The sequence below is a fragment of the Bombina bombina genome, chromosome 5, assembly GCF_027579735.1.
Source record: "Bombina bombina isolate aBomBom1 chromosome 5, aBomBom1.pri, whole genome shotgun sequence".
In the NCBI taxonomy this organism is placed as follows: Eukaryota; Metazoa; Chordata; class Amphibia; order Anura; family Bombinatoridae; genus Bombina; species Bombina bombina.
Genome location: NC_069503.1, coordinates 1,051,215,830 through 1,051,243,441, shown reverse-complemented (window position 1 = coordinate 1,051,243,441; position 27,612 = coordinate 1,051,215,830). Strand labels below are relative to the sequence as shown.

Below are 27,612 nucleotides of genomic sequence, written 5' to 3'. Positions count from 1 at the left end.
ATAGTGTCCTATTTAATAATTCAGTGTGCCGTGTGTGTGTGTATATCATATAGGTATATATCTATATATATATACAATATATATAATACATAAAATACATTTATTAAGTGCCCAGCAGATTACTTTTGAGTTACTATTGAGTTATACAAAAGAGAGGAATGCCCCTGCCCCTTGAGCACAATCAGTAGTAAGTTTCACTTTAAACACAAAGTAAGCCTACAGGTAGAAAGGCTTACAATCTATATATATAGTATATATATATTATATATATTTTTATATAATATATCTATATATATATATATATATATATAGATTAATATATATTATATATATAAAATACAAATGGCTGCTCTAAAATATGATTTTAAAAATACGTTTCCAAACTATTCCTTTTAAGTTGCTTAATATTGAAAAACCTTTTAAATACTATGGAATTACTATGGAATCTCGTCCCTTTTATGTAATCGGAAGTACTTTAATTTCACGGTTTTATCTCCACTATAACTCAAATGAGTATAATTGATTCTATAAATAATATAAGTTTGAATCCTCACAGCCAGTTTTAATATGATTGTAGTTTGAAATGCTATCTTATATTTAAAGATGGCTATGTAAAGGGAACAGAAATGATGAGACATTATGGATCATATACGGAATATACAATTACGTATTTACTTTTAGATATCAACTGTTTGAATGAATAAGTCAAATCAGAAATAAAGTGGATTTATTGCAGAGGATACATAGCTGATAATTGTGAAACTATTTTCTTCCACTTAATTAGCTTGGTTATTATGAATAACAAAAAATATTTTTATTATTAAATAAAATAAATTATACTTCTACAGATAAAAAATAATAATGCAGCATTCTCCTAAATTGCATACAGCCTTTTAGAGATATAACATGGACATATTTTAGTTCCTACTATAACACTGACTGTTTCTTCAGATTCCCGTATATTTTATTTTCTCCCTCATTCATCAATACATTTTTCAGTTTTTTTTTTTTTGTCTTTTTTTTTCCTGTAAGATCTACTGGGATTAAAGCCTGCCACCAATACATGGATCCCATGGAAGCTTAAATCACATCTTAAGAAACCCCTACTTATAAACCTACAATGCCAGAAGAAAGCTCCAAACCACAGCCCATAGTTATGACACCATCCACCGTGAATGAAGAATTGGATTGCTCATGTGATGACAAGGTAGTGAAATAATCATTCTTATTGTGGAACTCTGTGTCCACTTCATGTATAGAGAATACAATTTTAAGCAAAATTCCAATTTGCTTCTTTTATCTAATTTGCTTCATTCTTTAGAGTATATTTTTTGTTTTTTGAAGAAATAGCTCATGCACATGGGTCGAGCCAATTAGACGTGTCATTCTATGTGCAGCTACTGAGGCCTATTTAGATTTGCTTTTCAACAAAGGATATCAAGTGAATGAAGCAATTGGATAATAAAAGTACATTGGAAAGTTCGTTTAAAATTGCATCGCTCTTTCTAAATCTAAAATAAACAAATTGGGTTTTATGTCCCTGTAAACTTCGGAAGTAAAGAATTTCAATACAGAAGGAATGCCGGACCCTGCTTCTGAAACCTCTTATCATACAGAAAAATTACGCCAATTATGTTTTTGTCAATATAAAAACAAAGATGGGGCATTCCGGAATTTGTTTGCTTAAACATTAGTAACCTGAGCTAGATTTATTCATTAAAGGACTTGAAACCCAAAATTGAATTAAGATAGAAGTAAATATGGAAAGTTGTTTAAATTGCATGCTCAATTATCTAATTTGTCTCGTTCCTCTTGGAATCCTTTATTGAAAAACATACCTAGGTCGGTTCAGGCACAAAAAAGCGACACTACTAGGGGAAATCGACTAATTGTCTCTCATATCTGTGGCTCTCAATAACTGGGCATAGATATTACTAGCCCTAGCTTTATATCATGCATTCTTTCAGATAATAATAATAACTATAATAATATTTTTTTTTGTCATATATCTATTTGTCTATTGTGTTGTTTTTTTTATGCTTTTGTGATAGAATAACTCTCTCGTACATTTTCAGAACACTTTGTACTGCTTAAAATGCTGTCCACAAAGCTTTTTTTTTTTTTATTGTACGATATGGTGAGGTTTCAAAAGTGCAACATGTGTTTCACAGATGGGCTGCAGGCCATGCATGGTAGTAAGCAGATTCTTGTTTATACAGCTACAGGGCAGTTACTTCAAATCATTTATTTGTTTTACAGTGTTAAGATTGTATCTGTAGTTTAATTAGCAAAAGCAGTGCCATGATATAGACCAGTATTTAGCTTCACAGCACCTTGAGGAAGAGAACACAATGTATTTTCAAGCTGCTTGTGTTTGTCAGCACTAGAGGCATTTGCAGGACAAACTCAGCTGAATTACTTTGACCAGCCATGCGGTTCTCGCGCAAACATGTGAAGGTGTCTGTAGGCCAGCTGCTTGCTTTTACTTAAAGGGCACACTGAACCCACATTTTTCTTTCATGATTCAGAAGAGCATTTTTAAGCAACTTTCTAATTTACTCCTATTATCAATTTTTCTTCGTTCTCTTGCTATCTTTATTTGAAAATCATTAATGTAAATCTTAGCAGCCAGGACCCAAATTTAGGTTCAGCACCATGGATAGTGCTGCTTGCTTATTGGAGGCTGACATTTACACACCAATAAGCAAGCATAACCCAAGTTCTCATCCACAAAAAATAGGCTGGCTCCTATGCATCTCATTCCTGCTTTTTTTCTCTTCAAGAAACAAAGATGAATTGTTAATAGGAGTAAATTAGAAAGTTGCTTAAAATTGCATGCTCTATCTGAATCATGTAAAGGAAAAAAATATGCGTTTTAGTGTCCCCTTTTAATTCGGCCCTGGATCTGTAGAATACACAATAGTGAAAACCGAAGTACAATTAGATACCACAAAGATACAATATATTTTTTTATAAATATTTACACTTTCAATATTTTACATTTAAGGGATTTTAAAGCGCCATGAAACCCCACAATTATTCTTTCAGATAGAGCAAGCACTTTTTAAACAACTTTGAATTTACTTCTATTATCAAAATTATATTTGTTCTCTATGTTATCTCTTTGCTTGAAAAGCAAAGCGCGTAAGCTCAGCAGTTTTGCAAGAATGTTATTCGTTGGCAAAAGCACTAGATGGCAGCACTATTTCCTGCCATGTAATGCCTTCAGGCACTACCCTGGGTATCTCTTCAACAAAGAATACCATGGGAACTAACGCAAAATTTGATAATACAAGTAAATTTAGAGAACTTTTTTTAAAATCTGTATTGCTCTGTCCGAACACAAAAAGAAACTTTAATGAAGGAAAATAAAGAACAATGCAATATAAAGTCATTATTTTTTTTTAGTTTCCTTTTTTATACTTCCTGGAAAATATACTTGTTCCACTCTATCCCAGAGATGCTAGGGTTGCCTTTTTTCATAGTTGTTGTACTACTGGTTACATTTGACTGCCCCTGAAATATTCTACGATTGATTGGTTAGGAGCACAAACACAAGACAGCCAGGAACATGAATTCAGTAGGCCTTTTTAAGGGGTATGTCTCCATGAACTGTTGATTATTCTGCAAATGCTTATAAATTGTCTCTAACAAAATGGCATTCATTATACTGTACAGATCTTTTGCAATGCTTTATTTGCTCATGTAAGACAGGCATGTACTGTATAAAAAATGATTATTTTCATATTTTAATGTTTTTGTGCACATTTGTATCCTGCTTAGCGTCACTGAGTATTTTTGGAAAACACATTTTTTAATTTTTAGTTAGAAATAGGTTTCTCTTGTTTTTGTAGCGAAAAGGAAATCATAAGGTTATTTTTAGTATCTGCTGTGCAAAAGATTAGACACTGTTCTAAAGTTTTGGAGCACTTCTTGATATGACCAACCATTTTTTATCATAAGTTTTCTGGTGAAGCTTAAAGGGACATTCATTATTCAGATAGGGCGCATCTGTAATTTTAAAACAACTTTCCAATTTACTTTTAGCATTGGTATTCATTGTTTAAAAAGCAAAACCTAGGTAGCCGCTCATATGCTAATCTTCTAAGCCCCTTATCTCAGTGCATTTTGAACAGAGACAGTATTAGTTAATCTGTGTCATATAGATAACATTCTACTCACTCCTGTGGAGTTATTTATCAATCATCACTGATTGGCTTAAAATGCAAAGTCTGTCAAAAGACTGAAATGCAGAGGCTTAGATAGAAGGTAGTCACATAGGTAAAAAGTGTATTAATATAACTGTGTTGGTTTATGCAAAACTAGGGAACTAGTAATAAAGGGATTATCTATGTTTTTAAACAAACAATTTCAAGCAGACTGTCCCCTTTAAGGGGATAATATGCACCTTGTAATTACAAGACATTTCTGTCCTACTGCAATTGTTTTTTAACAGAGCAAACTCCACCCCCATTTGCAGGAGCCAATCTCGGCTTGAGTCTACAGACTTATAAGGCTAGCCAATGTCATTATGTTAAATAATTTGCTGTATTTTGCAGTTTATCTACATGGTTCACACTATTTGTTTAAACATGTCCATAAACCGTTATGCATCTTTTTCGTTTTTTCTCTTTTTTTTTCTTTATGGTGAAGAATAAAGCTGTGGAATTGAATAAACGTCTTTATCTTAAAGGAATGATGGTAAGGATAAACTCTAATATCCCATGTGCGTTACCTCAAAACAGTCTAACCATGTGATTTTATAATTTACACTTAAAGCGGGACTTTAAACCCCCAACATTTTCTTTCATGATTTAGATAGAGCATGCAATTATAAACAACTTTCTGTCACATTTTTCTTCTTGTTCCCTTGGTATTTTTTGTTAAAAAGCAGGGAGCACTATGTGGAAACCGTTTTGCAAGAACTATTATCCAATTGCAAGAGCACTAGATGTCAGCTCTATGCTACCTAGGTATCTCTTCAACAAAGAATACCATGGGAACAAAGCAGATTTGAATAGAAGTAAATTGAAATCTTTAAAAAAATCAGTAATGCTCTGTCTGTTTTTCATATCCTTTAATTACTGTAATACTACACTATTATTCTTAAAAAAAATGTATAATGCTTGGGTATAAACTATTTTTATCAAATGTTTTTATTATCACTCCTGCAGTATTTAATGTTAAAAGGTAAGGTCACCATCACAGACAAAATACAGCATCCAGGAGGACTTCATCTGTTCCCTTTTACAAATGAACAGAAACGTTGGTTAATCAGATCAATTTAGACGATGACAATCAGCGAATGTTTGAGTTTAAATTCATGTAATACGAAAATAGATATTTAATAAACTATGAGGCAAAACACATTTTCTAGATTATTCTGCCATATGCTGTGAATGTGAACTGAAAATAATAGATTAGTAAAAATGCTATTTTTTTGTGTGCGAAAATATCTTACTCTACTTTAGCAAGCCACATTCTTCAAAACACACTTTCTCTTTAGAGAAGCTCAGTACAAAGTAATGTAGATGTATTCCAAATATTTTCTGCCAGTGTGGCACCATGCTCTCTAGCAGGGATTATGGGGTACAAATTACTAGACCTTATGGATAGCAATACATAGTGTAATATAATAAAATTGGTCATAGTTGTTTTGACAGTGAGACAAGCCAGCTAGAAGACTATTATTTTATTTATTTAGTTTTATTTTTCTGGAAGGGAGAGGGGGGATATTTTGAAACCATAAAGGTGTTGATGGCAAGCTTTGTCGAAATATGACAAGCTGTCTCGTGCTAAAGTAAGAGTATTTAACCCCTTAACGACCGCAACATACCAAGTTTGTCGCCAGACGTTAAGGGTTTCCCTTTGTTAATAATTTAATACTCCTTCCTCCACCCTTATGGTCCACCATAAATAGCGGTGACACCTTCACTATTAGTAATGCAAACACCCATTAAAAGACCAATGAACATATAAGGTATGTTGCTGGTTCTTACGGGGGTTAACAGAGAACTATATTAAACACTGGAGAAGCTCTTAAGACTAGATAAAAATAACAGAAATAATTGTATGAGGACAATGAAGGAAGAGCAGAGGTGTATTTAATTGGTAGGTTGTATAATTTAGTTGTAGTGGTGAAGATGACACTGAGAATAAAACTTGTGAGATGAATCCAGTAGCACTATAGAGAGACACTCTGATGATTGGTCAGACGCAGCGAGCACAAACAAAGCTATGTCTCAAAAACTGTAAACCAGGGCTGAAGTACTGATTACAGTCTCTGTCATTTCCCATAGGTCTGAATTCTGATATTAAGATACATGGTAGAGGGAATAAGTGATATTGACCAAGAGACAGTATTTAAGAGCATAATTCGTATACTGGAAGTTGATGACCCTAGTGAGTAAGGAAGAGTGATGTCGGGAAAAACTAATAGACTCTGCTGTTTCATCAGCATTAAGGTTATACAGGAACCCAAATAAAATATTAGGTTTACCAAGGGAATATGTATAGATAGAGCTGGGGTCCCTACGACTGAGCTTGCTGTACTCCTACACAGAGTGACTGAGAATTGAGAGACTGTCTAGCAGAAACTGTAGGTGCTGACATGAAGCTATAAAGAGCTGTCGTCTGGATACCAAAATTAGTTTTTAGGTGGAGGGCTTACTCTACTGTGTCCAAAAGCTAAGGAAATACCTATAAAATTAAGTAATTAGTCGGTGTATAGTTTTCTGAGTAAGCATGGTTTATCTGGAGTGTTGATGGTGGACTTATGAAGGTTGGATGAGAGAAAGTATGTTAACGTGGATTGTCTGGCTAATGTGGTTAAATTGTCACCCTTATGCATAAAAAGAGTTATTTAGATACTATCTGGCACCTCATTAAGATGCCTGCAACAGTTTATAAGTATACAAATGAAGAATTGCTAAGCTTTGAAGAACGATCTTCTGTTAAAAACTTTATTTCTTGAACAGAAAGAAGCAAGTTTTTGTTTCATATAGGAACTCAGAAAAGACAATGAGAGTGATATGAATACCTTCATATTCTCTATCTTCTGTCAGGCACTAATATTAGTGCACCTTCATTCAAAAACAATCATTAAACATGCCCACTATACCCATCCTTGGACCATATACAAATGACATTCATAACACTTTAACATGCTCTATCCAATGCAAACAGCACACATACATGCAGACACATACAAAAACGTAAACCACACACACACACACTAACTACTAACTACATTAACCTGTTTTCATTTTCAACAGACATTATCTGGCTGTTAATATTGCTGTTACGGGACATTGCAGATTTGAATATAGTGGGAATTATCCAACCGTTAGCTGCTGCTTTGACTGAAGGATTGTTATGGTTTTGTTTAAAAAAAAATTAAAGGCCAATCCTTTTTTCCCTATATTGAACAAGCATTTTAGAAAGATTGGAATAGACCCCAAAGCATTTTAAAACTTATAATGATGCTAATAAAATTGTGTGTATATATATATATATATATATATATATATATATATATGTGTGTGTTTGTGAAGGAGAGACAAATTATTAAAAATATAGTTCTTCTCAATAAAATGAGTGCTTTATTGCATTTTGACATAGTACTTTGTACGCATCCACTTTAAAGTCTACAAATTACAAATCAGAAGTAGAAAATTCCAGGTGTACAAGTTGTACTGAGATTGCAACCTATAATTTGTACAAAATTCAGCGTATAAATCGGACTTTGTATTTTTGTATGTAAAATCAGCAAGGGGGCTGAACAGGATCATTCCCTGCGGCTTGTGTGACGTACTTTCTTAGAGTTGTAGGCATTTTTGCCTGCAGGCCTCACAGGAGTATCTCTTTGTACGTCATGCTGGCATTTCCTATCTCAAAATACATAATTACAAACAGCAATTCTGTCTCAAAATACACAATACACTTATTAGACGGATGGAACGAGCAGTGTATGTGAAACTGGAAGCAAAAACAAATAGAAGTATATTAAAAGGTCTACGTTCAACTTGTATAGGCTCCTGAAAAGCTAAATGTACTAGTACTGGGTGCTCTCGAAGGTAACTTCACTCTCCCCCTGTAAGGTTCCCTCATTCCAGAGAGCGTCACTACTTTTACATGAGGAGCTGCTCACAATTTTCTGGTGCTTTTATTTTATAAACAGTTAGGGTATGCAGCCAGGTATTGGGAAGTGACACAAGATAAATCTACACTTCTACAGTTTTTTCTTTTGAGTTGGTCTAGTTTACCGTAATATTCGGGGACCTCATTCAAAATCGGTTTATGTCATTTCTGTTGTAATGATTTATAATGGTTGCTTGAATCCATATTGGGGAGGATAGGACTGGAAGAAAGGACTTTGTTAGATTTCCTAGAAACTGCATGTACGAAAAATAGCTGTAAGTAGTGGCATTTCTATTGATGTGACTGAATAAAAAATGTTTATGCCTTCTTATCTTTTCAAATATGACTAATATCATACCTTGATCTTAAATAGATGTAATACACCTTCTAATAACAAGATGCAATAAACTTACCAAACAAGTATAACAACTTTCTGAAGATGTTTATACATTGTTTGCTGCATTTGTTTTTAAAAGGCCAACCCCTTCACCCCTTGTCTTACTTGGTGGAGCCAATCTGGACTTCAAAATAAGACAAGTCTAGCTACTATCATGTTATTAGCAAAACTTGCTTTGCTTTGCAGTATCTTATTACCCCTGGTGAGGCCCAATTTAAAACCACATTTTAAATTGATAAAACTACAGACAAAATAGTATATATACTGCACAAAACTTTTTTTTAGTATAATTAATCAATTTATATTTTAATCTCAATGTGTAACATGCAAGCAAAACAGGGGCAATTTTTTATGTTTTCGGTGTGCACTCCAAACACACAATACACCGAGTTAAATTACAAAATATACGAAAAAATTGTTGAATGTACTTTTTTTCTTTGTCAGGGTTAATTAAATATTTTACGAAGGTGTTTTGGTCCTTTTTAATCAACAGTAAACCTATGAATATATAAAAAAAATTTAAGTAAAAAAAAAATGGATTTAAGCTCTGCTTTCTTTCTCTTTAGACGTATGGAGAAAAGACGTTTGTTTGAGTTATTGTGGTTTGTGGGCCATGGTACATCAGATGGTCATGTGCCAATTCTGTATAGGACATACACAAAAGCTCTCTATTTTCCTGCGGTGGTTTGCAGTAATTCTTGTATTTCTTTGTGTTAACAGATGTGGAAGTAGAGGGAGCTTAGCAATGAATTTAAGGAGTTGACTCCAAGGAATACAGTTTGTGTATTATTAGCTGACGTAGAATTAACTCTGGTGTCCCGTGACTCCTAACCTGTATTGTGACCTGTGTGGTCTGTGTTATAACGTCATTCATCCCTCTCTGTTCCGCTCATTAATGTGATTGTGCAGTTTGCATATTCTAAAAATATGCCTGTGATACCGCTGAGCAAGTCTTTGTTGTCAGAAATCTGATTGGCAGACTAACAGATTTGTCTGTTTTTTTATCGTCTCTCTTTTCTAATTCATTGATTGGCCAACAAAAGAAATGCACAGTGAAAATTGAGGATGAGATTAATGTGAGCATGGTGTTAGAAAAGTTAACTGGCAGCTCAGAAGAGGCAGCTTTATTCGTCACTACATGGGAAACACAGCCTACAGAAAATGAGCCACGAATTTCAGTTACAACCCAAGCTGGTGAGCCTTTAAAAACTATCATAAAATGGCAGTCCAGGCTCCTAGATGGAATACATTTAACGGTCCATTTTATTAGTACAACGAAACCTGTCCCGTTATGTCTGCAGCAAAAACTACTAACTAGTACAGAGGACAAACTGAAGATAACTCCCGTTTATGGTTTAAGGCATCAAATAGTGTTCTACTAACCAAACACATATCTAGAAGGGTTTCAAAAAAGGAAAATTAAATCAGTATACTATATTTTTTCTTTCATGTAATTAGCAAGAGTCCATGAGCTAGTGACGTATGGGATATACATTCCCTACCAGGAGGGGCAAAGTTTCCCAAACCTCAAAATGCCTATAAATACACCCCTCACCACACCCACAATTCAGTTTTTACAAACTTTGCCTCCTATGGAGGCTGGTGAAGTAAGTTTGTGCTAGATCTCTACGTTGATATGCGCTCCGCAGCAAGTTGGAGCCCGGTTTTTCCTCTCAGCGTGCAGTGAATGTCAGAGGGATGTGAGGAGAGTATTGCCCTATTTGAATGCAGTGATCTCCTTCTACGGGGTCTATTTCATAGGTTCTCTGTTATCGGTCGTAGAGATTCATCTCTTACCTCCCTTTTCAGATCGACGATATACTCTTATATATATATACCATTACCCTCTGCTGATTCTCGTTTCAGTACTGGTTTGGCTTTCTACCAAACATGTAGAATGAGTGTCCTGGGGTAAGTAAATCTTATTTTCTGTGACACTCTAAGCTTATGGTTGGGCACTTTGTTTATAAAGTTCTAAATATATGTATTCAAACACTTTATTTGCCTTGACTCAGAATGTTCAACATTCCTTATTTTCAGACAGTCCAGTTTCATATTTGGGATAATGCATTTGAATTATTCATTTTTCTTACCTTCAAAAAATTTGACTTTTTCCCTGTGGGCTGTTAGGCTCGCGTGGGGGGCTGAAAATGCTTCAATTTTATTGCGTCATTCTTGGCGCGGACTTTTTTGGCGCAAAAAATCTTTTCCGTTTCGAAGTTGCGTCATTTTTTGACGTTATTTTGCGCCAAAAATATCGGCGTTCCGGAAAGTGGCCGTCATTTTTGGCGCCAAAAGCATTTAGGCGCCAAATAATGTGGGGTCCTTATTTGGCGCTAAAAAATTATGGGCGTCGCTTTTGTCTCCACATTATTTGTCTCATTTTTTCATTGCTTCTGGTTGCTAGAACGCTTGTTCTTTGGCATTTTTTCCCCACTTCCATGAAACTGTCATTTAAGGAATTTGATCAATTTTGCCTTTAATATGTGTTTTTTCTCTTACATATTGCAAGATGTCTCACGTTGCATCTGAGTCAGAAGATACCTTCAGGAAAATCGCTGTCTAGTGGTGGACCTACCAAAGCTAAGTGTATCTGCTGTAAAACTTTTGGTGCTATTCCTCCGGCTGTTGATTGTATCTAATTGTCATGACAAACTTGTTAATGCAGATAATATTTCCTTTAGTAAAGTACCATTGCCTGTTGCAGTTCCTTCAACATCTAAGGTGCAGAATGTTCCTGATAACATTAGAGATTTTGTTTCTCGAATCCATCAAGAAGCATTTGTTGTTATTTCTCCTTCTAGTATTAAACATAAAAAATCTTTCTTAAAATTCTCTCCCTACAGATGAAATTTTTAAATGAACATCATCAATTCTGATGACTACTTCTGGTTCAGAGGATTCTGTCTCAGAGATTGATGCTGATAAATCTTCATATTTATTTAAAATGGAATTTATTCGTTCTTTACTTAAAGAAGTAACTAATTGCTTTAGAAATAGAGGATTCTGGTCCTCTTGATACTAATTCTAAACGTTTAGATAAGGTATTTAAATCTCCTGTGGTTATTCCAGAAGTTTTTCCTGTTCCTAATGCTATTTCTGTAGTAATTCCAAAGAATGGGATAAATTGGGTAATTCATTTACTCCTTCTAAACGTTTTAAGCAATTATATCCTGTGCCGTCTGACAGATTAGAATTTTGGGACAAATCCCTAGAGTTGATTGGGCTATTTCTACCCTTGCTAAATGTACTACTATTCCTACGTCAGATGGTACTTCGTTTATGGATCCTTTAGATAGGAAAATTGAATCCTTTCTAAGAAAAGCTTATCTGTGTTCAGGTAATCTTCTTAGACCTGCTATATCATTGGCTGATGTTGCTGCAGCTTCAACTTTTTGGTTGGAAACTTTAGCGCAACAAGTAACAGATCATGATTCTCATAATATTATTATTCTTCTTCAGCATGCTAATAATTTTATCTGTGATGCCATTTTTGATATTATTAGAGTTGATGTCAGGTTTATGTCTCTAGCTATTTTAGCTAGAAGAGCTTTATGGCTTAAGACTTGGAATGCTGATATGGCTTCTAAATCAACTCTACTTTCCATTTCTTTCCAGGGTAACAAATTATTTGGTTCTCAGTTGGATTCTATTATCTCAACTGTTACTGGTGGGAAAGGAACCTTTTTTACCACAGGATAAAAAATCTAAGGGTAAAAACAGGGCTAATAATCGTTTTCGTTCCTTTCGTTTCAACAAAGAAACAAAAGCCTGATCCTTCATCCTCAGGAGCAGTTTTCAGTTTGGAAACCATCTCCAGTCTGGAATAAATCCAAGCCTGCTAGAAAGGCAAAGCCTGCTTCTAAATCCACATGAAGGTGCGGCCCTCATTCCAGCTCAGCTGGTAGGGGGCAGGTTACGTTTTTTTCAAAGAAATTTGGTTAAATTCTGTTCACAATCTTTGGATTCAGAAACATTGTTTCAGAAGGGTACAGAATTGGTTTCAAGATGAGACCTCCTGCAAAGAGATTTTTTCTTTCCCGTGTCCCAGTAAATCCAGTAAAAGCTCAAGCATTTCTGAATTGTGTTTCAGATCTAGAGTTGGCTGAGTAATTATGCCAGTTCAAGTTCCGGAACAGGGGATGGGGTTTTATTCAAATCTCTTCATTGTACCAAAGAAGGGAGAATTCCTTCAGACCAGTTATGGATCTAAAAATATTGAATGTTATGTAAGGATACCTACGTTTCAAAATGGTAAACTGTAAGGACTATCTTGCCTTTTGTTCAGCAAGGGCATCTATATGTCCACAATAGATTTACAGGATGCATATCTGCATATTCCGATTCATCCAGATCATTATCAGTTCCTGAGATTCTCGTTTCTGGACAAGAATTACCAGTTTGTGGCTCTGCCGTTTGGCCTAGCTACAGCTCCAAGAATTTTTACAAAGGTTCTCGGTGCTCCTTCTGTCTGTAATCAGAGAAGCAGGGTATTGTGGTATTTCCTTATTTGGACGATATCTTGGTACTTGCTCAGTCTTTACATTTAGCAGAATCTCATACGAATCGACTTGTGTTGTTTCTTCAAGATCATGGTTGGAGGATCAATTTACCAAAAAGTTCACTTGATTCCTCAGACAAGGGTAACCTTTCTGGGTTTCCAGATAGATTCAGTGTCCATGACTCTGTCCTTTTAACAGACAAGAGACGTCTAAAATTGAGTTTCAGCTTGTCGAAACCTTCAGTCACAATCATTCCCTTCGGTAGCCTTATGCATGGAAATTCTAGGTCTTATGACTGCTGCATCGGACGCGAGATCCCCTTTGCTCGTTTTCACATGCGACCTCTTCAGCTCTGTATGCTGAATCAATGGTGCAAGGAGTTACACAAAGATATCTCAAATAATATCTTAAAAACCGTTTGTACGACACTCTCTAACGTTGGTGGACAGATCACCATTGTTTAATTTCAGGGGGCTTCTTTTGTGCTTCCGACCTAGGACTGTAATTTCAACAGATGCAAGTCTCACGGGTTGGGGAGACTGTGTGGGGATCTCTGAACGGCACAAGGAGTTTGGGAATCTCAGGAGGTGAGATTACCGATCAATATTTTGGAACTCCGTGCAATTTTCAGAGCTCTTCAGTTTTGGCCTCTCTGAAGAGAGATCGTTCATTTGTTTTTCAGACAGACAATGTCACAACTGTGGCATACATCAATCATCAAGGAGGGACTCACAGTCCTCTGGCTATGAAAGAAGTTATCTCGAATTCTGGTTTTGGCGGAATCCAGCTCCTGTCTAATCTCTGCGGTTCATATCCCAGGTATAGACAATTGGGAAGCGGATTATCTCAGTCGCCAAACGTTGCATCCGGGCAAATGGTCTCTTCACCCAGAGGTATTTCTTCAGATTGTTCAAATGTGGGAACTTCCAGAAATAGTTCTGATGGCGTCTCATCTAAACAAGAAACTTCCCAGGTATCTGTCCAGATCCCGGGATCCTCAGGCGGAGGCAGTGGATGCATTATCACTTCCCTTGGAAGTATCATCCTGCCTATATCTTTCCGCCTCTAGTTCTTCTTCCAAGAGTAATCTCCAAGATTCTGAAGGAATGCTCGTTTGTTCTGCTGGTAGCTCCGGCATGGCCTCACAGGTTTTGGTATGCGGATCTGGTCCGGATGGCCTCTTGCCAACCGTGGACTCTTCCGTTAAGACCAGACCTTCTGTCGCAAGGTCCTTTTTTCCATCAGGATCTGAAATCCTTAAATTTAAAGGTATGGAGATTGAACGCTTGATTCTTGGTCAAGAGGTTTTCTCTGACTCTGTGATTAATACTATGTTACAGGCGCGTAAATCTGTATCTAGAGAGATATATTATAGAGTCTGGGAAGACTTATATTTCTTGGTGTCTTTCTCATCATTTTTCTTGGCATTCTTTTAGAATACCGAGAATTTTACAGTTTCTTCAGGATGGTTTAGATAAGGGTTTGTCCGCAAGTTCCTTGAAAGGTCAAATCTCTGCTCTTTCTGTTCTTTTTCACAGAAAGATTGCTATTCTTCCTGATATTCATTGTTTTGTACAAGCTTTGGTTCGTATAAAACCTGTCATTAAGTCAATTTCTCCCTCCTTGGAGTTTGAATTTGGTTCTGGGGGCTCTTCAAGCTCCTCCGTTTGAACCTATGCATTCATTGGACATTAAATTACTTTCTTGGAAAGTTTTTTGTTCCTTTTTGGCAATCTCTTCTGCCAGAAGAGTTTCTGAATTATCTGCTCTTTCTTGTGAGTCTCCTTTTCTGATTTTTCATCAGGATAAGGCGGTGTTGCGAACTTCTTTTGAATTTTTACCTAAAGTTGTGAATTCCAACAACATTAGTAGAGAAATTGTGGTTCTCTTCATTATGTCCTAATCCTAAGAATTCTAAGGAGAAATCGTTGCATTCTTTGGATGTTGTTAGAGCTTTGAAATATTATGTTGAAGCTACTAAGTCTTTCCGTAAGACTTCTAGTTTATTTGTTATCTTTTCCGGTTCTCTAGAAAAGGCCAGAAAGCTTCTGCCATTTCTTTGTGCATCTTGGTTGAATCTTTAATTCATCTTGCCTATGTTGAGTCGGGTAAAACTCCGCCTCAGAGGATTACAGCTCATTCTACTAGGTCAGTTTCTACTTCCTGGGCGTTTAGGAATGAAGCTTCGATTGAATCAGATTTGCATAAGCAGCAACTTGGTCCTCTTTGCATACTTTTACTAAATTCTACCATTTTGATGTTCTTCTGAAGCAGTTTTTGGTAGAAAAGTACTTCAGGCAGCGGTTTCAGTTTGAATCTTCTGCTTATGTTTTTCATTAAACTTTATTTTGGGTGTGGATTATTTTCAGCAGGAATTGGCTGTCTTTATTTTATCCCTCCCTCTCTAGTGACTCTTGTGTGGAAAGATCCACATCTTGGGGTAATCATTATCCCATACGTCACTAGCTCATGCGACTCTTGCTAATTACATTGAAAGAAAACATAATTTATGTAAGAACTTACCTGATAAATCATTTCATTCATATTAGCAAGAGTCCATGAGGCCCGCCCTTTTTTTGTGGTGGTTATGATTTTTTGTATAAAGCACAATTATTCCAATTCCTTATTTTATATGCTTTCGCACTTTTTTATCACCCCACTTCTTGGCTATTCGTTAAACTGAATTGTGGTGAGGGGTGTATTTATAGGCATTTTGAGGTTTGGGAAACTTTGCCCCTCCTGGTAGGAATGTATATCCCATACGTCACTAGCTCATGGACTCTTGCTAATATGAAAGAAATGAATTTATCAGGTAAGTTCTTACATAAATTATGTTTTTTTTATTTCACACATATTTACCATTAAATGTATAAAATATTATAAGTATGTCGGTCTTTTTAAAAAGATTAAAAGTTGGGAGTGCACCTGGATCATGGAAGGATCACTTTATTCTAATGCTCTAGAGTTCATTGTAGCGATTAGCTTTATCTCTATGGAATTTGATTGGACACAAGTTCAGAAATTTCTGTTGTGAATTTGAAATATACAATTATGTGTAGCAATGCAGACATTATTTGGAGATACTGCGGGTTCGGTTCCAGACAACCGCAAAAAAAAACCAAATATAGCAATAAAGTGAGTCACACTATTTTTTTGTTTCCCAGTGTATATTTTATATTTACACTATATTGTAGTCTATTAAGTGTGCAATAGCATCATGTCTAAAAAAAAATACTTTATTGCTAAAAAAAAAATAACCATCTGAGCATTTAGTGAGTCATCTTTTCTTTCCATAAGGCAGGGAGAGTCCACGACTTCATTCCTTACTGTTGGGAAATACAACATCTGGCCACCAGGAGGAGGCAAAGACACCCCAGCCAAGGCTTAAAGGGATACTGTACCCAAATTTTTTCTTTCGTGATTCAGATTGAGCATGACATTTTAAGCAACTTTCTAATTTACTCTCTTTATCAAATTTTCTACATTCTCTTTGTATCTTTATTTGAAATGCAAGAATGTAAGTTTAGATGCCGGCCCATTTTTTGGTGATCAACCTGGGTTGTCCTTGCTGATTGGTGGATAAATTAATTCACCAATAAAAAAAAGTGCTGTCCGGAGTACTGAACCCAAAACAAGCTTAGATGCCTTCTTTTTAAAAAAAAAGATAGCAAGAGAACGAAGAAAAATTGATAATAGGAGTAAATTAGAAAGTTGCTTAAAATTGCATGCTCTTTCTGAATTACAAAATATTTTTTTTGGGTACAGTGTCCCTTTAAATATCCCTCCCACTTCCCCTATACCCCCAGTCATTATTTGCCTTTCATCAGTAGATGGTTTCAGGATGTTCATGATCCTTGGGTTCTGAAGGTCGTATCTCAGGGATACCGGATAGGATTCAAATCTCATCTGCCCAGGGGGCAGATTCCTACTCTTCAGACTGTCTACAAGACCAGAAAAGAGGACTGCCTTTTTAGGTTGCGTTTGATATCTAGCCTCTATAGGAGTAATTGTCCCAGTACCTACATCAGCAAGAGGTCTGGGGTTCTATTCCAACCTTCATGGTTCCCAAAAAGGAGGGAACTTTGCGTCCAATTCTGGACCTGAAGTGCCTAAAGAAGTTTCTGAGTGCCTCCTCTTTCAAAATGGAGACAATATAGTCAATTCTTCCCCTGGTTCAGGAAGGACAGTTTATGACCACCATAGACCTGAAGGATGCATACTTTCACGTTACGATACACGAGGAACATTTTCAGTTCCTGAGGTTTCCCTTTCTGGAACAGCACTTCCAGTTCATAGCACTTCTGTTTGGCTAGCTACTGCTCCAAGGATATTTACGAAGGTTCTGGGGGCTATTCAAGTGGTTTCCAGAACAAGAGGTATTGCAGTAGCACCTTACCTGGACTATATCTTGGTACAAGCATCATCTTTTCGTCTTGCAAGGGAGCACTCGGAATTCCTTCTCAGTCTTCTTCGATAACATGGATAGAAGATAAACTTGGAAAAGAGTTCTCTTACTCCAAATACCAGGGTGAATTTCCTGGGTACAGTGATATACTCTATATCCATGAAGATCTTTCTAACATAACAGAGACTTTGCAAGCTAACATCAGCATGTCTTGCCCTCCAGAATGGAGGTGATTCTATCTCAGACTCTCTTACAGCTATGCATGCTGATGCAATGGAACGGCGACCATTCTGATATGTCCCAACAAATAGTAATGGACAGCCTGTAGAGAGATTCGCTTTCTTGGTGGCTCTGTCAAGATCACCTGTCCCAAGGCACGTGCTTCTTGAGACCGTCCTGGGAGATTGTGACTACGGACACAAGTCTATCCGGCTGGGGAGCCGTTTGGGGTGCCAGGAGGGCACAAGGACTGTGGACTCAGGAGGAGTCCTCTCTTCCGATCAATATCTTAGAACTCTGGGCAATCTTCAATGCTTTGAAGGCTTGGCCCCTTCTGGGTTCGTCCAAGTTTATCAGATTACAATCAGACAATATAACTTTGGTAGCCTACATCAACCATCAGGGAGGAACGAGAAGTTCCTTAGCGATGTGAGAAGTATCTCAAATTCTACAATGGGCGGAAGCCCACAATTGTATGCTGTCAGCGATCCACATTTCGGGTGTGGACAACTGGGAAGCAGACTTCCTCAGCAGGAAATCCTTTTTACCCGGAGGAATGGTCTTTCCACCCTGAGGTATTTGCAAAGATATGCAGCAGATGGGCGACGCCGGAGATAGACCTCATGGCCTCCCGTCTAAATGCCAAACTACCCAGGTACGGGTCGAGATGGAGGGATCCTCAAGCAGAACTAATAGATGCTCTAGCGGTTCCTTGGAGGTTCAGATTCGTATATCTGTTTCCTCCATTAACTTTTCTTCCTTGGGTGGTGGCCCGCATCAAACAGGAGTAAGGATCAGTCCTTCTAATTGCTCCATCCTGGCGGCGAAGGACTTGTTCGCGGATCTGAGGGGATGTCCTTGTATCCTCTGTGGAGTTTACCCTGTCGCAGGGACCTGCTGCTACAGGGTACATTTCTACATCAAAATCTACATTCTCTGAGGCTGACGCTTAGGTCTTAGCCAAGAGAGGTTTCTCTGAGAGTGTCATCAACACTTTGATTCAGTCTCGTAAACCAGTGACTCGCTGCATCTACCATAAGGCGTGGCAGACTTACCTGCACTAGTGTGAGGAGCGTGGTTTTTCTTGGCATAAGGTTAAAGTTGCCAGAATTTTATCTTTTTTCTCCAGAAGGCACTGGAGAAGGGTCTGTTTGCTTGTTCCCTGAAGGGACAGATATCGGCCCCTGTCGGTGTTGCTGCACAAGAGATTAGCTGAGCTTCCAGATGTGCAGTCCTTTGTTAAGGCCCTGACTAGGATCAGACCTGTGTTTCAAAGGGTGGCTCCGCCTTGGAGCATCAATCTTGTTCTTCGTGTGTTGCAGCAGGCTCCGTTTGAGCCCATGCATAATGTTGACATTAAACTGTTATCTTTGAAGGTTCTATTTATATTGGCTATTGCCTCAGCTCGTAGAGTCTCTGAGATTTCTGCTTTGCAATGTGACCCCCCTTACCTTGTATTTAATGCCGATAAGGCAGTTTCCTTCTAAGGTGGTGTCAGATCATAACATTAGCACTGCGGAATATATGTTGGCGCTCTACAAATAACCAATAATAATAATAACATTAATAATAACATTAATCAAAAGATTGTTTTTTTCCTTCCTTGTGCCCCAATCCTTCCTCGATGAAGGAGTGTTTGCTTCACAATCTAGATATGGTTCGTGTCTTGAAGTTTTACCTTGAGGCTACTAAGGAGTTCAGACAATCTTCATCTTTCTTTGTCATCTATGCGGGTAAGAGTAGGGGTCAGAAAGCCACTACGTCTTCCCTGTCTTTTTGGTTGAGGAGTGTCATACGCCTAGCTTATGAGACAGCAGGACAACAGCCTCCTAAAAGGATTACGTCTCATTCCACTAGAGCAGTAGCTTCTTCCTTTGCTTTTAAGTACGAAGCCTCTAAATTTTACGAGTTTGATGTGTTTGCTTCGGCTGAAGCAGCTTTTGGGAGAAAGGTTTTGCAGGCTTTGGTGCCCTCAGATTAGGGTCCGCCTCATTCTTGTTCCCTCCCATTATTCCTTCAGTGTCCTCTGGAGCTTGGGTATAGTTTTCCCAACAGTAAGGAATGAAGTTGTGGACTCTCCCTGCCAGGAAGGAAAGGAATTTATCTGGTAAGCATAAATTATGTTTTTGCTGGTGGTGTGAGTGTGTGTGTGTATATATATATATTGTGGGTGGGTGTGTGTATATGTGTGTGTGTGTATATATATTGTGTGTGTGTGTGTGTGTGTGTATATATATATATATATAATATAGGTGTGTTAATATGCGTGGTTATGTGTATTTATGTGTTTATGCTGGAACAATGACACAGATTGACCTGCTCGATACAGGGTACCACAAACATTACATTTGTAAAAAGAGCAATATCTGCAAAGTGCGATAAAGCGCAGCGCAATAAAACGAGGTATGCCTGTAGTTATGATCACTCGCTAAAATGAGTCAGAAGAAAGTTCAGATTTTGGAGGATAAAATTAACAATTTTTTATTTGGTGCTTATAAAATAACATTCCAGCATGTCCGCCAGATCAGCTGTGTGATTATCATTGAGAATATCCACCCTATTTGTCCTCTCACTCTCACAAGAGCCTGAGTGAGTCCGATCTGTATATTTCAGACCATAATCATGGTGGTAAGCCGTGGACAGACATTTTGATAACCCTCAATTGACACACGATTTGGAGGAGTCTGTGCAGTTTTTTACATTTGCTTTAAGAACTGCTGCCATCCAGGCGTGCACAGATAATCTGTTTTATCCAGATTCTGTCCATACAGCCAAAATATATATAATAAACACAAACAAATGTTTGTTTTAAAGGAATAATATGTGGACTCATAACTGTTACATACTTTATAGCAATTTAATGCGTCACATGCAGATATTGTCTTATGTTATACGTTATGTCTGTGTGGGATGTATATACATTATGTGTGTGAAAAGTTTTTAAATGTATTGTGTGCGTGTGTGTATATGTGTATATGTTGCCAAATTGAGTTTTGTAACCAAATAGCTGATGTTTATGTTAGAGAATATATTGTCTGATTGCACTACCTATTAGTTGATAAGGTATTGGAATATGGAAGTGATGTGAACCAAATAACAAACTTTTCCTTGGGGTAGCATAAATAATTATATTTAGGGCCAGATTATGAGTGGAGCGCAAACGTTTGCACGCAAGTGATATTGGGTTTTTGCGATTGTTTGCGTGTACTTTCTACTTGTAATACAAGCGCAAACCTAAACACGATCGTTTGAGCGCAATTCAAGTTAATGCTCATCGGGTTAGCACTTAGAGTTGTGCTTAACTGTTTTGCAAAACAAAAAAGTCTCAGAAAACGCATAAAAAATACATTACAAAGTACAGTTACACTTATAACATCTATTAAAAATTATTATGAGATCTCAGGTGTAAAAAAAAAAAAAAAAAGGCAGACAAAGGGCTTCAACATAGAGATCTCTTTATGTCGGGTTAGTGTCCTTGAGATCAAGAGTTCGGGTTAGCGCACGAGTAGGGGCATTCGTTATTTTTTGTTTTTTTTTCTTCCATTGACTTCTATGGGGAATACGTTATTGTGTGAGCAATATTCTAATTGCACTAGAAATAAGCTGTTTGCGCACGTCAGGTTATAGTGAGCGCGATAACTTTTTTACTTTCAACTTGTAATATGAGCGTAACCAGACACGTGCAAACAGTTTACTTCTAGCTCAATTAGCGCTCTAGCGAAAAGCGCTAAATAGCGCTCCACTTGTAATCTGGCCCTTAGTTGAATATTTTTCTCCCTGTTGCCCTCTGCTTGGTCAGGTCATCATTGTTAAATACAGAATGAGACACTAAAACTGTTTTTTTCAAGCTTATTAAGCGTCACTTTCATGATTTGTTCAATGACTGGAAAGCATAATTGCATTTAGCTATCTGACAATTACCTGTTATGTTATTGATGCCTCTTATTTATGTAGGGAATCGAGTGGAAGTGACTTTGTTTTTTTGTTTTTTTTTAATATGCATGCTTATTAGTCTGCTTAACAATTAAGTAGTAATGGAGATTATCATATTGAATATGACTTATATCATCGTACTAATTAATCATTTTAGAAATTCTATATATATATTATTTTCCAAAAATTATAATTATTGTAAGTTTTCCTTTTTAGTATGCAAATACAGGCAAGTTCCCTGCTTGAAATCCTCACGTTATCTGAATGTCATATTCTTATACTGTTGGTTACTACTTTGTGAGACTTTATTTACAGGTCTGTGGGGTGGGCAAATGTATAATGTTGTAAACATTTATATCAATATGGACAAATACAAGGGTGGATGCTAAAACCATAAATAAATGATATTTTAATCTATATAACTCATGGTATCTAGAGGGTCATGTGATCTATTATGTTGAAAAAAGAGACTGCTAAGTTTAATGTGAGTTCTTAAGTGTGTTTGCTTATTTTTAGAGAGAGTTTTCTGCACCCACACATAAGTTTTATTTTACTGAGCTTTGTGTTGTCCAGTGACATCTAAAGGGTTCATTGGTTTATGGATTGAAGCTCTCAGCAAAAGTTAAGAGACCCACATACAATTTTATTACATGGTTTTTATATCAACCATGCAATAACCAAAGGATCAAGTGACCCTTAATGGAAAGTTGTATTATTCTTTAAAAGTACATTGTAGTTAAACATTACATTCTCTTATTTCTGCTGAGAAAAAAAATCCTACTAATAAACTGACAGTCTAGTTAACAGTACGCTTTCATGAATCAGATAGGGCACGTCATTTTTAAACAACTTTCCAATTTACTTTTATCATCAAATTTACTTTGTTCTCTTTGTATTCTGTGTTAAAAGCTAAACCTAGGTAGGCTCAAATGCTAATTTCTAAGCCCTTGATGGCGCTGCCTCTTATCTCAGAAAATTTTACAGTTTTTCACAGATAGACAGCACTAGTTTATGAGCGTCATATAGATAACATTGTGCTCACTCCTGTGGAGTTATTTTTGAGTCAACACTAATTGGACAAAATGCATGTCTGTCAAAGGAACTGATGTAAGGGGGGCAGTCTGCAGAGGCTTAGATACAAGGTAATCACAGAGGTAAAAAGTATATTATTATAACTGTGTTGGTTATGCAAAACTGAGGAATGGGTAATAAAGGGATTATCTATCTTTTCAAACAATAACAATTCTGGAGTAGACTGTCCCTTTTAAGGATAAATTCCCAATATGTGGGAAATCCCATGATTAGTGGGGATTTACCTATCATATTTGTATATTACTCTATTATTTTTTATTTGAATCGTTCATTATATGGTAGTCAAAACAAACAAAAACATGAAGGACAAATTTCAGAAATATACGCTTACACAACAAAACCCTTCATTGTTTTACAAAGGCAGACTTGTATATATTTGTATTGAGTGTATAAGGTATACATAAAGAAAGTAAGTTGTTTTATCTAATAAACATAAAGATGACTACATTTTATCCTCAGATTTCTTGACATTTATCCAGTTTCTCATGTGATTAAGGTGTAATTTTTACAAACCTCTCAAAATATCCCAGAACATATTCTAGAATCGAGGGGAGGGGTAGACAAGGGAATTGCATATTATGGGCTAGATTTATCAAAGCTGAGGCGTACAGGGGCACGTATACGCACCCTTGTACGCCTCAGCTCGCCTGTGGCGGGGAGAAATTACTTGCAGGTAATCAACATTGCACACAAGCACAATTTTGCGCTTGCGTGCAATCCCACCCCCTGCCCGCGCACAGCCAATCACGTGCGGGCAGGAGCTGTCAATCTCCTCGGTCAGACACGACCGCGGAGATTGAATTTCGTCACCTTAGAGGTGGCGAAGAGGTTAAGGAAGTGGAGGTCCGGTGACCGCTGCTTGATAAATTACGGCGAGCAAGTTCTTGTGAGAACTTGCAGCCGTAGGGCTTTGGTAAATCGAGCCCTATGGATGGAGCCCAGGAAATGGAAGGGAAAGTGTTAGGAAGACAGAATCTCTGTTAATGTGCAACACCACACAGTCCAGCCCCATGTCTCCCTAGGGCACAAAAGCCACTGGGTAGTGGGCCATGTAGTATATTGTCTAAAACCTGCAGACAGTCCTTCTCATGTGTTTCTTAATATTTACTCTACTTAAAGGGACACTAAATCATAATTAAACCTTCATAATTCAGATAGAGCATGCCATTTTAAACAACTTTCCAATTCACTTCCATTATTGCAATGTGCACAATCATTTTACTTGCACACATTGTGAAGCACCAGCTCCTACTGAGCATGTGCAAGTGATCACAGAATAATACATTTATGCATTTTGTGATTGGCTGATGGCTGTCACATGATGCAGTGGGAGGGAAAATATAACTATCTTTAAAATGTGATAGAAAACTACTTTTTATTTGAAATTCAAACTAAGTGCTTTTGCAGTGTCTTTTTAGTATGCATTTACTGATTATGGCATTGTACTGTGTTTAGTGGTCCTTTGAAGTGATGGTAAATCTTACGTTATCTTAAATTACCATTATGTTCTAAGTTAGTTTGCCAATCAATTCCCTTTTTTATTTTTTTTATTTAACGTTCTGTTAAAGGGACACTCAGGTTTTATTAAATTTTCATGATTCAGATACAGCATGTAATTTTAAACAACTTTCCAATTTACTTCCATTAAAAAAAATGTGCACAGTCTTTTATATTTACACTTTTTTTGAGTCACCAGCTCCTACTGAGCATGTGCAAGAACTCAGACTATACGTATTTGCATTTGTGATTGGCTGATTGCTATCACATGGTACAGGGGGAGTGGAAATATACATAACTTTGAAATTTGTTAAAAAAGAATCTACTACTCATTTGAAATTCAGAGTAAATGCTATTGCATTGTCTTGTTATCTCGCATTTGTTGATTATGCAAATCTGCTGTGTTTACTGGCCCTTTAATATAAAATAAGCTTTTCTACTTCCTCGTTTCTATGTTTCCCTCGCCTTTCTTTTTCTGTAGTGTAGTAATGTATAGATCGGTCCTACACGCTCTATATGTAATTGGCAGTGGGCGCTCCACATTATACTCCCACTGTAATGGAAATGTGTAAGAAATACAGCAATACATGAAGAGTGAATCAGAGCTGCTGTTCCGATTCATGGTTTACTTGCATTGCTTTTACATAATGTGGAGGAAACTACACATGAGAAGGGCCTCTGCTGATAGAACTGGCGGGCACAACATTGCGCGTGTGTGAAACAAATAAGGAAGCCCCCACATAGAAAACAGTGAGCCGTATGGCTAAGCAGTTGATTGGGTCCTTATAGGACCTGTAACTGCTATTGTGCAACAAAAAAATGTAATTATAAGCCTCTATAAAAAAAAAAAAGACATTTTGGTTTAACAATATAAATGTCACTTTATTAGATTATACTTTAAAAAAACTGTGCTATTTACCTTCCCTTTAAGTTTGCCTTTGGCACTAGTGTTGTGAATTTACAATGGTAAACAGATCTGCAGAGTTTGTGACTGGGTAACAATTGCATCTAAGGAATATTTCCACTCTCTTGCAGATGTAACAATCCTGATGAAGATTATTATTCTATCATAAATTTAAGTTCTATTAAGTTATTAATATGTTATTATAAGTTAATATTAAGAAAGTTACTGCAGGTTTAAAAGAAGACAAAACACTTTGACATATTATGCAATGAAAATTGAAATATACTCCGTAAATTGCACACTACAGACTTCACAAGCCTAACCCTGTTACAGATCTGTCCCCCCTGGTCTGAGCAGGGTAATTAGATAAAATACTGCTAAACAAAGCCATTTTTGCTAACAAAATGATGATGGCAAGTCTTGCCTTCTCCAGAAATAGATCTGGGTTAGCTCCTTCATATAAGGGAAGTGGTGGAGTTTGGCCATTTATGGAACATTAAAGGGATTGAGATTGTAATATAAAATATCCCTGTCATTTATGTGTAGTAAAATATCTTTGCAATATACTTGTGTTGTCTCTTCCCCCATTTACTTGTAATTGAATACTTAATTATTTTTTTTTCTCAATTCCAGTGAATCACTATAAAGTAATGGCAGCTGCCATGCTGGGACCTAGGTTTTCCATCTTATGTATCTCTTCTGCTGAGATCAATTAGGGACAAGTATAAAACCGGTAATTAAAGAGTGTGCAAACAAGGTTGTGTAGAAAACCCTGTTTATTACTATATCCTATTTTCCACACATTATTGTTTGCACTCTTTAAGTGCCTGTTTTATATTGGTCTCTGAAGAGCTAGCTAAACGGAAAACCTAGGTTCAAACATGGCAACGCCTAAAACGTTATAGAAACTTAAAATAATTTTATAGAAATAAAGTCTTTAAATTTGTATCTTCAATATTTAAACAGTGAATATATAAATGTCCACAGCACTGTATCATTCAAAATATTTTATTCTCTGTACATAACAGGTACTCAAACAGCGACGTTTCGAGTGTTGCCACTCTTACTCATGAGTAAGAGTGGCAACACTCGAAACGTCGCTGTTTGAGTACCTGTTATGTACAGAGAATAAAATATTTTGAATGATACAGTGCTGTGGACATTTATATATTCACTATTGGAATTGGGGAGATTTGGCAGGACCCTGTCTTCACGAGCACTGCACTCCGGAGTTGCTGTACTAATCGTTGTACATATTATTCAATATTTAAACAACTAATATAATTTTAAAAAATACATCTATCTAATATTCTTAGGTTTATAATTGCTTTAAGGGCTCAATTTATCAAGCCCTTTGCCTGCCTACGCCTACCTTCGACTGCAGGTTTTCACAAGAGAACATGCAGTCCGTATTTATCAAGCAGCGGTCATCAGACTCTTCTTCACCTCTTAGGTGGAGAATTTCGATCTCCTGGGTCTCATCCGACTGGGGAGATTGACAGCTCCTGCCCGCATGTAATTGGCACAGTGCATGTAAATTCCAGCAGCGGATTGCTGCCTGCGAGAGGGGAGATAGGGATGCATATGTACGCCCCTGTCCACCCCAGCTTGATAAATCGAGCCCTAAGTATATCTTTGTATCTAGCATTTATGTACTGGTTAACAAGTCTTTAAAATTATTTCAGAAAATTAGGTGTTAATGTATTCAGAAAAACACTTCAGACTACTAGTTTATTAATTTATTGTAATACTGCACTAAGTTCTATTAATTGGGAGTTTCATGTCCTTTACATGTCAGTAATAATAATTTTTTTTTTACCAAGAGAATTTCTGTATATCATTGACATATTTATAGCATATTTTCATGTTTAGTACAGTATTTTTGCAAAGAGCCTAGCACATTTGACTCCAGTCATTCAACTTTTTGACTTATTTTATTTCATTTAACATTTTTAATCTCAGTTTTTATTTCAATCTGTGTGTGTGTGTTGTGTTTTTTTTTTTAAATACTCATGTGTGTTTTTTTTTATTTACAGATAAAAACCACTTATATGGGAGACCTGCAGTTCTTTTTAAAACAAAATACACTGTTTTACATCACAGTGATTTTGCAAGTGGTTACAGTGAAACATTTCTAATGCCGCTCTGGACTTCCTATACTGTGTCAAAGCAAGTGAGTATTTGTTACTGAAATTCCCTAGCATACTGATATAATTTGTTCTACCCCCAAAGACTCTCTACTGTTCAGGCATGCATGCAACCTACACTAACCTTTCCTCACCCCAGTTCCTCTCATCCTTGCTATCCCCTTGAACCCCCTTAGCATGTAAGCCTATGTGTCCAGCTGTTTGCAGATCACCTTCATAAGAGCTGACTACAACAGCGCAACTCTCGGCAGGGCCCTCCACCCACTTGATCCTTATAAATGTTTTCCTGTATACCGCCAATGTTTATAGCGCTGTGGAATCTGTTGGCGCTCTACAAATAACTGATAACAATAATAACATATATCTTTATTTTTCTT

General features: G+C 36.7%; 1 protein-coding gene across 1 annotated transcript in view; it reads left to right on the top strand.

The window, feature by feature from the left end:
- The window catches only part of ENPP2 (ectonucleotide pyrophosphatase/phosphodiesterase 2), a 136,005-nt gene that overhangs the window by 81,763 nt on the left and 26,630 nt on the right, over nt 1-27,612 (top strand). Inside the window, 7 exon segments of the mRNA XM_053715316.1 lie at nt 1,033-1,061; nt 1,063-1,098; nt 1,100-1,207; nt 4,654-4,730; nt 9,271-9,313; nt 9,938; nt 27,125-27,261. Coding sequence (XP_053571291.1) covers nt 1,033-1,061; nt 1,063-1,098; nt 1,100-1,207; nt 4,654-4,730; nt 9,271-9,313; nt 9,938; nt 27,125-27,261 — 431 coding nt within the window.